We start from the raw sequence: 16,860 nt of genomic DNA, 5'->3' as shown, positions 1-16,860 counted from the left end.
AAAATGATTAAAAGAATAAAGGGTGCAGAAAGAAACTTTGGTTGTGATGGATATGTTTATGGTTTAAACCATGGTGATGGTTTCACAGGTATATACTTATCTCCAAACTCATCAAGTTATATATACTACATATGAATACCTTTCTGTATGTCAATCATATCTCAAGAAAGTATTCAAAATATTTAAAGACTGCAAAATTCGATGCTCATTCTCCAAGGTACCTCTCAAATTTTCAAATCTAAACTTTTGACTCTATCTGCAGGCAAATACTATTTGAACATATAATCTATTTAAAGATTAATTGAATTGTGTCAATAGCTTTTATTGATATTCTAAAATTCATAAACTTTAAAAAATATAATTTAACTAACTACATATTAAGTCGAGAAGTACCCTGAAACTTATTATCTAAATGATATAAAAAGCAGTATACAGAGCACTAAAGAAAGATGGAGGTAAATATCAGGCAATAAACGGCAATAAAATAAAATAAAAATGTGAAAAATTGAAAACATTTATAGTATTTTATAGGACTATATAGCACAAAAAGCCTCATGATACTTTTAAAAAAATCAAAGATTTTCATTTGCTAAATTGCAATTGTTTCTCATTCATTGATACTTAATTAAAATCAAGGCATCTTAAAACATACTCACTGAAAAAAAAAAAAAAAAACTATACTCACTGCCTTACACCAAATTACTTTAATGTATATTAGAAATGAACTTATTTTGGAACCATTTAGACTGATTTATCAAAAAAGAAGTTGACTATATATAAATCTATATAAATCTTGATTACTTAGAAGGCTATCTACTTAAAAATGTTTCTGCTGTACTCACCATGAGAATGAAAGTGTCCATGTCCATGAGCATGATCATGGCTATGTGCAGCACCATGCTTCACTTCATGACTATGGCAATGTTCTCCATGGCCATGTACTGGATCTAGAGCACCATTAAAGAGGGAATGACTATGTCCGTGCCCTAGAAAACAAAAAGTATTAGAACAGAAGGTATATAAAAATATATTATTATGATAACATGGTACTAGTGAAAAGAATCTAAATTCTAATTCAATGCACTAAACATATATTTGTGAAAGTGTTAAGATTCATTAAAACAATCCCAACTGAGTTCCTGCTAAGATGCGAGCAAAAAAAGTAGTAACTGGAAATATCACAGAAATATTTGTAGATAATGTTGTTTATTCAATTCAAGAAATATGTATTTGAAACATAGTATGTGATAGGCATTGGGGAAAATGCACTAAAAAGCACAGATAAAAGATCATTATGCACACTAATAAAGATTAAAGAAGATGCAAGCATATTAACTGAAGAAAAAGCTGGGAACTGATGTCTTTGGAAAGAGGATCAGTAAAGTTAAAACAGGTATGAGAAGTCTGACACAAAAGAATGCAGAATTCTCTCTCTACGGCATAACTAAAAATCATCAAGAAACTTACTAGCTATTCAAAAGGACAGAAAAAAATATTCACTAATTATCACTTATATTTGCAAAAATTCTAAATAGCAGAAAACCAAATCCAGCACTGTGTTATATGAAAAGATGATGACCATGAGAGATCATGTTCTAGAATGGTGAAGAAGGACCTTGGTAAACTGCCTATTCTCTAAAACAACAAAAATGTAGGGAAAACAACTACAAAATAACCATTTCAGAACTCTGGTAATTAATCAAAACCATAGCATAAACTGAAAACCATGATCTAAGAGAAACATCTAAACCTTGTTGAGACAACATTTGATGTAACTTGGAATGGTTCACATTCCATCACTCTCGCTAATCCATGAATAAAGTAGCCAAAAGCCAGTAGGATTATAGGTAATGAAGAGATCAGATGTCTTCTGTTGCTTTGTTAAAGCACCAAAGCACAGTTAAAATTTTTTCTAAACTTGCAATTCACTGGAACAATATCTACTTTCAATGATATGGATCTTAGACTCTAATAAGAGACTTCAGCTCAGCTGGAGGATGAGGGTTGGGGGACAGGGCATTATCAAAACAATGGCAAATTCCTAGCAGTATCTCAGCTGCTGAACATTATGATGTTAGCTGAGGCAAACAAGGGCCTGAGAATTATGAGGAAATCTCAGAGAAACAGACAACCATAAGGAACTTTGAAAAGCACCAACACATTCCTAGGGAATCTAAAAGTCTGCATGCATGCTCTGTACATCTCCAAGGAAGACATGAGAAAAGAGAAATCACCTCTGATCTTTCACTGACCTTGGGAAACCCTGTGCAAGGAAAAAGTATAAAATAAGGCTGCCTTTTAAACTGTCTGAAATACAAAGGTGTGTTTTCTCACAAAGATGCATTTGGCAAAAATGGAAAATTTACAAGCAAGCAATTTATGGAAAACTCACTAATTGTTGGCTGACTACTAAATTATACTGGCTCAGGTTACCTAGAAAACCATGTTAAAAATAAAAACAAGATCTAAAAATTTCAAGAATACTAGCACAGAACTCAATGACCACATACTGCAGGAAACATACTATTGAATTAGTCAAGAAAAGACTCCCAAGAAGAAATAGAGCAACAACAAAAACAACAAATTTTGGAAGGCTAATGTTGCCCTCTGTCGATAGCAGAGTTGTTACAATATATTATCAAAAATGTCCAATTTTCATCAAAAACTATGAGGCATGCAAAGATACAGGAAATTATGCCATACACAAATAAAAAAGCAGTAACTAGTATATTCTAAAGAGATCCAAATTTTGAACTTAGTAGTCAGACTTTAAATCAGCTATTATAAGCCTGTTCAGAGAACTAAAAGAAACCTGAAGAATGTATCATGATGAGTCACTGAAGAGAGATTATCAATAAAGATACAGAAATTACAGAAGAGAGAGAGAGAGAGAGAGAGAGAGAGAGAGAGAGAGAGAGAGAGAAATTCTGAAGTTAAAAGCATAATAACCAAAGTACAACATTCACCAGAGGGACTCAACAAGAGCGTTTAGCTGCAATAATAGGAAACTTGAAGGTGAGTCAATAGAGATTCTCCACTCTGAGAAATCAGCAGAAAAAATGAAGAAAAATGAACAGAGCCTCAGAGAAGGGACTAGAAATGGAACCTCTGTGTGAACCAGCGATCCCATTACTTTTTATTTATCCAAAAGAACTGAAATCAGCAAACTGTAGCAATCCAAGCTTCTCAATATTTATAGCAGCATAATTCACAATAGCCAAACTATGGAATCAATTCAAATGGCCATCAATAGATGAATGGATTATGAGATTGTGGTATAACACAAAATGGAGTTTTACTCAGACATAAAGAAAAATGAAATTATGGCATTTATTGGTAAATGGATGGAAATGAAGACCATCATGCTAAGTGAAATAAGCCAGACTCAGAAAATCAAGGACAGGATATTTTCTCTCATATATGGACTCTAGAGCAAAATAAAGGAAAGGAGGAGGGAAGACTGAAGATCATAAAGATATAGGGAAGATCAGTAGAATAGAAGAATGAGACTGAGAAAGAGAGGAGAGATGGGAAAGCAGAGAAATTCAGAATGAATTTTTTAAAAATCATGATATGTGTATATATACATATACCACAGAGAATTTCACGGTTATGTATAAGTAGGAAAAAAACAATCAAAAATAAATAAATAGATGAGTGAAATGAAGGTCAACAGAACAGAGGAAGCAGAATGAGAGGAGGATAGGAAAAAGGGGGAAACATGAACTGAAATCAAATTCCATGCATGTTATGAATCTTTTGAGATGAACCCAACTACAACGTATAACTACAATGTTCTAATTTAAAGAAAAGAAAATTAAGGACCAATTAATAAATGCTGATTAGGAAAACTACTTATTCATACTAAGGGGAAAAAAGAAAAAGTTAAGTCCTAACTCACACGTTGTAAAAAAAAATAAATTACATATAAAGGAGTAAAATGAGTAGAAAACCCCATCAAACCAAAATGAAAAGCATTAAAATATAAAGGATTATGTTTATGTCCCTAGAATAGAAATATTCCTTAAGCACGGCAGAAAACAGACAAGAAAAATGCAAGACAAAAACTAGATTATATCCAAATAAAGTCCTGTTAAAGTTTAAAGACAAGCCATAGACTAGAAGAAGATATTTGTAACACAAAAAACAAAGGATTAGAGTGATAAAAATATTTATAAATGAAAAGAAAAAAAAAGAAAAATAGGCAAAAATATATGAATAGGTAATTCTAAAAGAAAAGTCTGAATGACCTAAAATTACACTGGAAAGAAGTATAACTTCACTACTAATCAGAAAAACACTAAGCAAAATCAGAAACTATTTAGTAAAATACTAACAAAACTGTATAAAAACCCCCAATATTAAGTGTTAATGTGGGTGGGAGAAATTAGTACTTGCTTTTATTCCTTAAAGTATATGTGACTAACAGTCATTTTGAAAGGGAATTTGCAAATATCTGAAACTATGAATGTATAGATCCTAAGTTCCCGAAATTCTTATATCTAGCACAGTGAATTCAAAGAACTTTCTATAATGATGGAAATGTTCTACATCTGCACTGTCCAATATGGTAGCTTCATGTGGCAATAGAGTATTTGAGATGTTATGAATGTTACTGAGGAACTAAATTTTTAATTTTAATTAACTAAAATTCAAATTTAAAGAGCTACATGTGAAGTACAATACAGGGCAATACTACTTTAGAAACACTTGTATATATTCACAAGGATAGCCTGATATGCATAGATTGGAGAAAAAAATTGAAACAACTTGAGGTCATACACAGAATATCTGGTTAAATAAACCATAGTGACCTACACCATGGAGTTTTATATGGCTGTTAATTGAAGGATTTTAACGGAAGTATTGCAAAAACATGATACAGTAAATCAATGTGTGTGTATGTCTCTCTCTCTCTGTTGTGCGTGTGCGCACGAGCCAACACACACTAGATTTGTTGATTTCTGGTATCTGTTTTATATGAATGACATTACACAAAAGAACTAAAGAAGTCTAAAGGGATCCACACAAAACATAACATTCATAGCTCTAAGAAAGCACTTGGAGGGGCATGGAGAAGAAGGAAGGATATTTCAGGAAGACATTAATAAAAATCTTTGGACATATTACTTTTGTTATTAAAAACCAATATATGTAGTTTAATTTTTTAAATTATCAATTTTCTCAAGTAAATAATTATGATAGAAATTGGGAGAAAATGAAGAAACAAAGGGTTCTAACCATCATACCAGAGCCATGAGAATGTCCATGACCTCCATGCTTGAAAACAAATATTCCTATTAGGTTTACCACAAACCCAAGAATTGAAACAAGTAGCAGTCTCTCATGGTGTACATCTGGAGGAGCTAATGCTCTCTAGAAAACACACAAACAAACAAACAGCATTGATATAATTTCTCACCCATCAACTGGTAAAAATATAAAGTAATATTAACATTTTTTAGTCATTTTCATAATTAAAAGCATTCAAAAAACATATTTCAGAAAAAGCAACCATTGCTATTTTTAAATAAATATTAAGTGCAAATATTTGGCCCCAAATATGTTCCTCTTTGGTATTATAAAATAATACCCTCCATATGTTTGCTAATTATTACACTTTATTTAAAAAATAATAAATATTAAAGATTCACTAGTAAAACTCAGAGGTTCTATTTTCTTTAAAAACACTTCCCAGCTGACTTCACTACCCAGGTTGCACCTTTACTTTTCACAGTGTCACTATTTTATTCATACCTTGTAAGCACAATTGTTTCATTGTTATTCATTTCAAGAAGTTTCACATATATTTAATATTTTTCAACTATTTTGCAAGCTCCTCCAGCTTACAAATATTTTATCTAATTCAAGACTGTGATCAATAAGTTAGAAACAGCTCTATTATATGCTATAAACATTTTTATACAGAAATATAATTTACTGATTCTAGTCATTATATAGTATACCTCAACTCCTTCTGAGAAAATAAAAAAAGCAGTGAAGATCAAAAATAGGCCATTGACAAAGCCAGCCAGAACTTCCGCTCTAACATACCTAAAAAGAAGCAAATAACTACTTTATTAAGTTATTTTTTAAAAAATTAAATCACAAATTACATTTCAGAGATTCCAAACCATATTACATGGTTTTAATGCCAGCAAAGTCCTAGTATTTATAGTATATTACATTTTACATAAATTGTAGAAATGAGAAAATTAATAATAATGAATTATGTTTAACAGCAGAATGCCACAAAACTCACAGATTTGTACAAGCCATTCCAAAGACCTTCTTTAGAGTAAGTAGGTTTAGAAAGACCTTTCACAGAAATGTAAATCTCAAGTTGCCAGTGGCAAAAGAACAGGATCAGGCAAGTGGTCAAAGAAGGAAGAATCCAAAGAAAAATAGTAATAGAAAAGGTCTTGGAAAAGGAAGTTTTAGTACTCATTTATTCCTTTCTGAAGAACTCCTTATACCTTCTTCTCTGTATCTTTCAGCTTTCAAATCTTTGGAAAGAGGAGCTTTGATCTCAAGTAAAATAAAATTATCCTTGAATTATCCCAGAGACAACTTGAGATTTCTATTTCTATTACTCTTTTTCTAAGATTAATAAATTTAGCATAAACTTACAATTACCTATTTTTAGAATCAATTCTAGCTTCATATAATTCTAATTAAACTGTTTTAAAAATACCTGTCTTTTTCTCCATGGACTTCTGAAGCTTTCTGCTTCCTACCTGTGTGAAGCATTGGGGAAAGATTTTATTTTTCCAGTTTTCTGCCTTCGTTAAAGTCACAGAAACAACTTTAACTTAGCATATTTAATGTTCAAACTTTATTAAAAGTATGCTGATTCTAGTTAATTATTTTGGTTCTTTAACAGAATAACAGGAGCATTAAAACTACTGCTTTTCCTAGCTTTTTAATGTCAATTTCTAAATAATACAATTTTTACTGTAAAAGTATTTTTAAAGAAGAAGAAACTCTTAAAATACATGCTATTCCGTTAGGGTGGAATTTGTCCTATCAACCATATTCCAACATAGCATGTATCTCTATACTCAGATATAATGCATATTTCTATCTCCTAACACATACAATTAAATTAATATACTATTTGATAAAGTATATTTTCCCCCCCTGGAGAAATGCTCATTAAATTCAAATGATTTGAAGTCAGCTTTCCATTATCTACACTTAGGTAGAAGTAATGGAAGGTTGTAGGATGACTGTCCAAAAAATTTAAAGCATTTTTTTTAATCTACCCTTCTAGTTCCATAGCTAATGCTTAACTGAATGCCTTTTGTCCTTGAGTGCCACTAGATTTCAAGATCCAAGGCAAAAATGGTGTTCAGGCATTGTTCAGAATTGTTCCTAATTCCCAACTTAAAAGTTTTGCTACAAAAATGCTGATAAATTGTTGGACTCAAGTTACATAATTAGTTTTACTATATTTGCTATACGTATAGGTTTAAACTAGGCACACTTGCCTTTACATATGCCTATGTTCACTTGAACTGAGTTCTTGGAATTAGAACATATAAGCCATGAAAGTGCTACTGCCTAATTAAGAATGCCTGGTGTTTGAATGCTCTGAGTCGGGCAGGGAGGGAAGGATATGAGTATATGAATGTAAGCATGTATATATGCATCTATTTACCCACTGTATATTACTTTCATGCTTTCTTTACTATTTTAAAAAGAAGAGTGTGACAAGACACAAGAATGACTTTCCATAAAGATACACTGAAAAGTTTTGGCTTGCTCTTAGATTCACCCACTGTTTTTTCTACTACAGTCAATCTGCTATTATGACCACCTTGAACTGGGGAATATAAGGAGATTTACCCTTAGGCTTTGCCATCTTGGGTTTAGCCTATTCAGTGTCATTTTTATGTACAGACACCAGTAGTTTACTACTACAGCAATTATTCATAGATTCTATAGCAATTATTCAGTTTCAAATATCACATCAGCTTTTATTCCTTAATCTACAAAAAGAACAAACAAAGAAATAAACAAATGAAAAAATACAATGGAGAAAACAAAATGAGGAATTAAAATGAGGGAAGACTATTCTCTTTTTGAATGAGCTAAAGTTAAAATCATTATGGTACTATAGGGATTCAAATCTCTTCCTAAAATTTATTCTATAGCATGAAACAATGTATTCTAAATGGGAAACAAAAGATAACCTAAGCATTAAGAACTGAAGAGAATTTTTTAATAGTAACCTATTGTTTATCCAGAAAGATTGCTAAATAAGATATTCTTGTTAGATTCCTGATATACAATACATATAAATTATTAATTTTCCAACAAGAATTATACCTTTAGATTTAATCTTCCTTTAAAGTATACTTATGAATCTCTTAGTAGCTATAGTTCAAGATTATTTGATTATTGACAACACAGTGCCACAGAAATGTTCTTGTCTGAACTTTCAAGCCTGAATTTATGGTATATAGAATCTCTTGCTCTATAATATAAAATAGTATAATTAGTATTTCTGCCTCACTTTTAATTTTACAAATAACCATATTCCTCTTGTTATAATTAAAATCATCAAATTCTACCACAGAATTTTAACTCTCTCTTTAAGCACTTGTCACAATATAGGCTATTTACAGTATTTTTACAAAACTCGTTTCCTATTGAACCATAAGTTTCTTCAGGGCAGGAGCCATGTTTTATTCATTTTTACTTCAGTGGAACTAGCAAAGTATTCAACTTATAATCGACCCTCAATAAATATCCGAAGAAAACAGAAGCATGTGAAACAATTAATGTGTTGCTTGCTATGAACTAAAACAAGCTGAGGGAAAACGGAAACAGTGAAGGAACAAGAGTAGAAGAACAAGTGTTTAAGAGAATGCATATAAGAGGTTGGAGAGAGATATATGAGAAACTGCATGGGAAAGAGAGACCTCAGGGAGGAAGTGCTGAAAGAAAGAAAGACTGGGAATATAAGAGAAAAAATAAACTGAGCAGAAGTGTTAAGAAGGGAAGAAGACAGAAACAGCCTGAGAGTTACAATGGTAAAAAGGAGAGGAAATGACAGGAGAAAAGGAAAAAGAGAGAAAATGTATGAAAGAGGAAAGGAAAAGAGAAAGATCACATGCAGGCCCAAGAAGAGACAGGGCTGTAGGGAGGGAGGAAGTGGGGTTGGGGAGGAGGGAGGAAAGGGAGAGGGCAGAAGGGAGGAGAAAGGAAGGTGGGGAGAGGAAGAGGGGATAAGGAGAGGGCGGAAGGGGGAGAGAGAGAATGAAAGGAAGGTAGACAAAGGCAAAGGCAGAAGAGAAAAAATTTCAGTGTATAAAAATGGTCATGCTTCTTTTCTTCTTTTTCCTATTCAAGGAAATCCTTCTATCTAGAACAATCTCACCTCAAAGTTTTTGGTAAAACCAAGTGCCTACTGACCAGCAAAAGAATTTAGCTGCAAATAAAATTATATATTGTAGGTTCCGATTACATATTATTTGAAAACAGGCAAGTTAAGAAAATGAGTACCTTTCGGGAAGTGAATGGGAAGGAACTAAAAGAGGTGTGGGAGGGAAATGTCAAGGGTTCAAGTTACAAAACCATGTTCAATTTGTAAAAACTCATCAACCTTAAGATTTGTGTGTTTTGCGTATGTGTTTACCTTATACTTCAAGAAAAAGATTTCTTAAGAATCTTACCCATAGGAGAAAGCATCATTATCTCTCCATTTTGAAATAACAGAAGCTGCCAATCCAGCCAAAATGGCAGTGCTATCGAAAAACATGTGAAAAGAGTCGGAGATCAAACCTAAGCTGGAAAACAAACATATTGGCATATTACAATAAAAATCAAATAGTAGGCATCCTTCTCTAAAAGTCTAAGGTTCAGCATCTGTTCATCAAGAACTACCTTCTAAAGAGACAACATTTAAATATGATATATAGAAAGACATCACAGATGACTTTTAAATACATAAAATAGAAACCTTCCTACTCTTTGCCCTCCAGATGCTGCTGGGAAGAGTTGAAACAAAAGCCATCTGCCCACCTGTCACTAGCAGAGGTCAGGTGTCACTAAGACGGCAGGGAGGGAAAAGAGTCATTTGCTACTGGAAGAGAAGCTGAAATCTGCTTGGGTTCAGAATGTTACACTAATGCTAAGCAAAAATCTGCTATTATTGGGAGTCTTGCACTGCTCTCCTGATATGCCAGGCTAAGGGGTGGGAGGGAAGAACAGGTTGGGGAAAAGGGGAGATGCAAGAATATTAAGAAACCCATCCTGAGACGCTTGCTCTCTCTCACCATGTAATGCCCTCTGCCATGTTATGATGCAGCAAGAAGATCCTTTCACCAGATGCTGGCACCTTGATATTGGACTTCTCAACCTTCAGAACCATGATCTAAATAAACCTCTATTTTGGGCTGGGGCTGCAGCTCAATGCTAAAGCACCTGCCTTGCATGTGTGAGGCACTGGGTTCGATCCTCAGCACCACATAAAAATAAAGATAGTGTATGTTTACCTATAACTAAAAACAAGATATTTAAAAATAAATAAATAAATAAACCTCTATTCTTTGTTTTAAAAAAAACAAAACTATCCACCCTGACGCTCAGGTATACAAGGACTGCCACAGTCTAAGACTACAAAGGGAGAACCTAGTATCATACCCTCCAGCCTTGAATAAAGTACAAGGGAACAGCAATCTACCACTGACAGCACCAAGATTCCCTCATGGTGCAGGAATGCAAAACTACTGAAGGTAAAGAGTGGAGCAAGAATCCTGAAAAAACCCTCTAGTACTCAAAATCCCTCACAAAGCGCAAGATAATAAAAACCACTGGAAAAGTTTAAAGTCTGTGGCTTGTTGAAGCTAACGTCAACAACAAAGCCCCAAACCCAATTTAAATCCAGTTCAGCCATTGACCAGTCAGGTTTCAAAACCACTATCCACATTAATGGTCAAGACAGGAAATTAGGTGTCCATTTCTGGGCATAGTCAATATTAATCTCAGTCTCAACTATTTCTTTAAACACAATATCCACCACTCAACAAATATTTACAAGACATATTGACAAGATCAAGAGTAGAGGGAGAGCCCATTTTCAAGAACTAAAGTAGTCAACAGAATCAGAACTAAAAGTGGCCCAGATCAGAGAAGGACTTTAAAACAAATATGATTAATGTGTTGAAATATATGGTATAAGGCTGGAGAAAATTTATAAACAAGTGGGAAATTTGCACAGAGATAAAAACTACATATAATAAAAACAAATGAAAACGATTTTTTAAAATTATAATATCAAAGCTGAAGGAAAATATACATAGGATTCTGAATAGAATGGACACAGACCCAGATCAAAAGTATACAAAGTAAAACACAAAGAGGAAGAGGAAAGAGCAGAAACAAAAATCAGAACAGATCAAACATATTCAAGATTATCAAACAAACAAAACATGGATTTGGAATCTCAGAAGTAGAAAAGAAAGAATAGGATCCAAAGAATATTAAAGGAAAAGTATCTGAGAATCTTCTAAAAATTCATTAATCTTCTAAAATTCATTAAATTCACTAATGCAAAAGCTTAATGAACTCCAAGCAAGGAAAAAAAAAAACCACACACTTTAGAGCTTCTTAACACTAAAGAGAAAGAAAAAAGTCTTAGAAAATCAGAAAGTGGGGGTCAGGGAAAATAACTAGGTAAAAAGAAATGAAAGATAAGAGTTATACCATATTTTTAATCAGAAACTATTTAAGCTATAACACAATACAGCAACATCTTTAAAGAAGTGAAGGAGAAAAAAACTACCAGCAATCTAGAATTCTATACAAAATACTCTTTTCTATACAGAACCGAGTTAAACACAATAATAAAGTTACATGGGTATGGATAATTCCACATGAAATATATTAAAAAAGATTACTGAAATTATAAGTATATGAATAAATATAAAAGATAATCTTCTTACCTTTAATATCTTTTAAAGATAATTGAGAATAGAAAAAATAGGAAAAAAAATCAATAAAGCTGAAAGTTCTCTGCACACACACACACACACACACAAAAATCAACAAAATTGGCAACCTTTAGACTAGTCAAGAAAATACTCAAATTACTAAAAATCAGAGCTAAAGGAGGACCACTACTACTGATTTAAAGAAATAAAGAGGACTATAAGGAAATATTATGAACAATATCCAATAAATTAGATAAAATAAATAATACCTAAAAACAATCAATCTAACAAAACTGATGAAAAATAATAATCTGAACAGATCTATGACAAGAAAAAAAGATTAAATTAATAATCTTCAAACTTCCAACCAAAAAAAAAAAAAAGTATAGTTCTTAGAAGAACACTTAGAAGAACAATTAAACTACTCTTTTAAAAATTCTTCCAGAAAACAGATAAGGGACTACAACACAAAAATAAGAACAATAGTTCTCCACTACCAAAATAAAACAAAATAATATCACAAGGAATTACATACATATATGGACATAAAGAAATCCTCAACAAAACACCAGCAAGTCAAATTCAGCAATATATAAAAAATAATATATACATGACCAAGTAGGATTTAACCCAACAATGCAAATGAAAATTGGTAATTCACCACATAGGGAGAATAAAGGATAAAACCTACACAATCATTTCAATATACAATGAAAAACATTTGACATACTCCAACACCCCTTCATGATTAAAAAAACAAAAACAAAAAAACACAACTTGGAATAGAAGGAACTTCTTCAACTTGATAAGTAGTATCTTTAAAAACCCACTGTTGGGGTGGGGTTGTGGCTCAGTGGTAGAGTGCTCGCCTAGCATGTACGAGGCACTGAGTTTGATCCTAAGCACCACATAAATGTAAAATAAAGATATTGTGTTCACCTAAAACTTAAGAATAAATATTTTTTAAAAAAACACTGTTAACACCATTAATGGTGAAATACTATTTTCCCAAAAGATCAACAGCTAGACCATAATGTTCCTTTCCTTTCCTTTACTGAAGAGTCTAACCAGGGCAATTAAGCAGGAATACTGATTGGAAGGGAAGAAGTAAAATTACCTCAATTTCAGACAAAATCTTGTCCTTATAAAATCTTAAGGAATATATTAAACTATTAAAACTAATTAATGAATTCAGTAGGATTACAGGATACATAATTAACATACCAAAATGAACTATATTCTTATACAGTAGCAAAGAATAAAAATAAAATTTGGAAAAAAATTCCATTTACAACATCATCAAAAAAAATTAAAATTCTCAGAAATAAATAAATAGACTTATACTTGAAAACTACAAAATATTATTGAAGAAATTAAAAATGACCTAAGTAAATGAAAGGCCTTCCATGTTTATGGCTCAGAAGTAGGGTTTTTTTTTCGATTGCTTGGGATTGAACCCAGAGCCTCATCTCAGGCTAAGCATGTTCTCTACCACTGAGTTATATCCCAAATCCAGAAGACATTTTTTAAGATGGCAATATTTCCCTAAATGATCTATAGATTCAACTTATCCTTATCAAAATCCCAACTAATTTCAATGGAGAAAATGACAAACTGATCTTAAAATTCATGTTGAAAACAATGGAACCATAAGAGCCAAAACAATACTGAAAAAGAAGGGCAAAGTTGGAGAACTCACACTTCCCAATTTCAAAATTCATATATAGCTACATGAATTTTAAAAAATGTGGTGCTGGCGTACAAGAAAACATGTAGATCAATGGAGTAAAATTTAGTGTTCAGAAATAAACCTTCACATATATGATAACTGATTTTTGACAAGGATGCCTAAATAATTCAATGGTAGAAAGAATCACCACCAAAATTAAAGAGTTTTTAATAAATCCTGTTTTAAGAAAATAGTGCTGATGCAACTGAATATCAACATGCAAAAAATGATTCTGAAACCTTATAAAAGACACAAAAATTAACTATGCTAAACAAGTGTTCAACCACTGAGCATATATCCCTGAACAGATATTTCTTAAAGACAACATATAAGTGGCCAATAAGTACATGAAAAGATACTTAACATTATTAATTATAGGAAAATGCAAACCAGAACCATAAAGAAAAATAATTTCATACCCACTAGAATGACTATAATTAAAAAGGCAGATTAATAACAAGCTTGGCAAAGATGTAAAGAAATTGAAATCTTCCATACACTGTGGGTATGTTACTTGACAATAAAAGTAAATGAAATACTAAAATATGTACAACATGGATGAATCTTGAACACATAATGTGAAGTGAAAGAAACTGGTCTAAAAGAATCATATACTGTATGATTCCATTTATATGAAATTTCTAGAATAGGCAGATCCATAGAGACAGAAAGTAGAGTGGTTGTCTAGAATTGGGAGAGGTCAGGGAATGAAGAATCTGAAGAGAAAATCAGAGGTAGACAGCTAGGGATATAAAATTTCCTTCAGGGAAAATAAAATGTTCTAAAGTTGATTGTTATGAGGGTTTTACAACTGTGCTAAATATACTAAAGCCACTGAATTATATACTTTAAACAGGTAAGTTGTATGGCATATAGATTATATCTCTATTAAGTTTCATTTGTTTGTTTATTTATTTTAAAGATAATTGACTGCCTAAAGCAGAGATTCCCAAGTTACGGCCTATAGGCAAAATTCAGGCCTCTATCAGTTTTTATGAGTCTTACTAGAATACAGCTATGGTCATTAGTTCATGTATTATCTAAATCTAATTCTGTGCTACAACAGCAGAGTGGAGTAGTTGCAACAGAGATTGTATTGCCCTTAAATTATTTACTATCTGCTATTTACATAAAAAGTTTGCTAATCTCTAATATAAAGCATAAATAGAAACACTGTTGTTATGGGGTTTATAACATGCAAAAGTGAAACGTATGACAATAATAGCATACAAGGAGTTGAAGAAGAAAACTAAAGTGCATTATTGTAAGATTCTTACAAGATAAGTGAAATAACATATTATTTGGGATAATTTAAAGACCCCACTACAACAACTACTCAAAAAAGGGTTACTAAAGCAGGGTACAGGAAATTCCATACTAACACAAAGCAGATATTCAACTACCACTTAGGAAGGAATAAGAAACCTGTTACTATCTAAGGCCATACACATAATACATGACACATTTTGGCTATCATGGGAGAAGGAATAAAAATGTTGATAAAAGTACAATTAGGGCTGAAGTTGGGGCTTAGTGGTAGAGCACTTGCCTGGCATGTGGTGAGGCCCTGGATATGACACTCAGCACCACATATAAATAAATAAATAATCCATTGACAACTAAAAAAATATTTTAAAAAGTATCCTAATTAGAATAAGTCATACTCCATATATATATATGTCAAAATACACTCCACTATCATGTATATCTAAAAAGAACAAACTTAAAAAAAAAAAAAAGTATAGCCCAGAGGTCCAGATTTACAGGGTTTGCATAAGTCTAAGGCTGGGTCAAGTTAATGAATACTCCTCTTGCTCCCACCACAAACCTAGCATAGAATAACAAGCAATAGCAGTGAACAACTTGGGAAGAGGCAAGATCATGAACAGAAAGCTTCTGTGCCTACTTTTAAATTTCTTCAAATAGTATAGTTATTGGAATACTTATAGAACTGGAAATTGATGGCAAAGCACATTATTTGCCCACAAGAAAAATAATGGTAATTTATAAGCTTTTCCAAATCATTACGAAGTATTTTGGAAAATGTCTTAAATTTTATCACAAATCTATGACATATGACCACAGATATGGATGCATCCAAAAGCTTAAGTGTATAAAGTTCTTTAACCATCTCATCTGAAACTCAAAGCAGAATGAAAATGAGTGAATAAATGAACAATCTAAAATCTGAGGATAAGGTAAGGGACAGGCAATTCTCTCAAACTTAATATTTTAAGATTTGTTCTTGGATCACTGTATCATCAAAAAACTATATTTGGACCATAGTAGCTATTACACTGAAAGTAATGATTATATTTTGAAGTATAAAAGACCCATTTTCTCTCTACTGCTATGAAACCAATGATAAGGACATTGTCTACGATTCTGTTTTCCATACTCTGATAAAAAACTAATATGGAAAAACACTGTTACAATAATTTTTATATTCTGATAAAACAGTATAGTTATATTGATATTATGGAATTTTATAACTAAATTTTAAAAATTACTTCAATAACTGCATTAGTCTACACAGTTAATAGGTTTACTTTTTCCTTCCTATGTATATTTTTATTTCTTAAAGTATAAGTTTTATTCTATATACAATTTCGGGGAGAGGGGATACCAAGTATTAAACCCCTGTGGGCACTCTGCTACTGAGCTACACCCCCAGCCCTTTTTTATTATGAGACAGGGTCTTGCTAAGTTACTTAGGGCTTTGCTAAATTGCTGAGGCTGGCCTCACCAGTCACTAGGGATTACAGGCACCCAGCCTCTATATATGATTTTTATTTTAAACAGTCATCAGTCAGTCTCAGAAGGCAAGATAATTTTTCTAAATAAATATTTAAAAATTTACTGACTTTTTGTTCTACACATAGATTTATATCAATAAATCAGTAAATATAACACTATGTCATGGACTGAATTGTATCTCCCTCATTCATAAAATTCAAGTTAAATCCCTAATTCTCAGTACCTCAGAAAGTGACAATATTTAAAAATAGGTTCACTGCAGATATAATTAATTAAGATTAGGTCATAAAACGGGTTCTAATCCAACATGAAAAAGAGAATTTGAGAGGAAGAGACACACACAGGAGACCACCATGAGAAGATACGACAGATAATAGGTGATGCTTCTACAGGCCAAGGAATATCAAAGATTATCAGAAAACCAACTTAATTAAG

The 16,860-nt window shown here is 32.1% G+C and overlaps 1 protein-coding gene across 2 annotated transcripts in view; it reads right to left on the bottom strand.

Annotated features, from left to right (window-relative positions):
• Window positions 1–16,860, bottom strand: part of Slc30a7 (solute carrier family 30 member 7) — a 77,957-nt gene that overhangs the window by 53,748 nt on the left and 7,349 nt on the right. For both annotated transcript variants that reach the window (XM_058581974.1, XM_046452320.2), the window contains 4 exons: window positions 9,681–9,794; window positions 5,967–6,054; window positions 5,250–5,376; window positions 843–986 (listed from right to left, as the gene is read on the bottom strand). In XM_058581974.1, coding sequence (XP_058437957.1) covers window positions 843–986; window positions 5,250–5,376; window positions 5,967–6,054; window positions 9,681–9,794 — 473 coding nt within the window. The remainder of the gene's footprint in view (window positions 1–842; window positions 987–5,249; window positions 5,377–5,966; window positions 6,055–9,680; window positions 9,795–16,860) is intronic.

The sequence above is a fragment of the Marmota monax genome, unplaced genomic scaffold (assembly GCF_021218885.2).
Source record: "Marmota monax isolate L192 unplaced genomic scaffold, Marmota_monax_Labrador192_F-V1.1 WCK01_AAM20220418_F8-fsc00244, whole genome shotgun sequence".
In the NCBI taxonomy this organism is placed as follows: domain Eukaryota; kingdom Metazoa; phylum Chordata; class Mammalia; order Rodentia; family Sciuridae; genus Marmota; species Marmota monax.
This window is presented reverse-complemented; position numbering and strand designations above follow the sequence as displayed.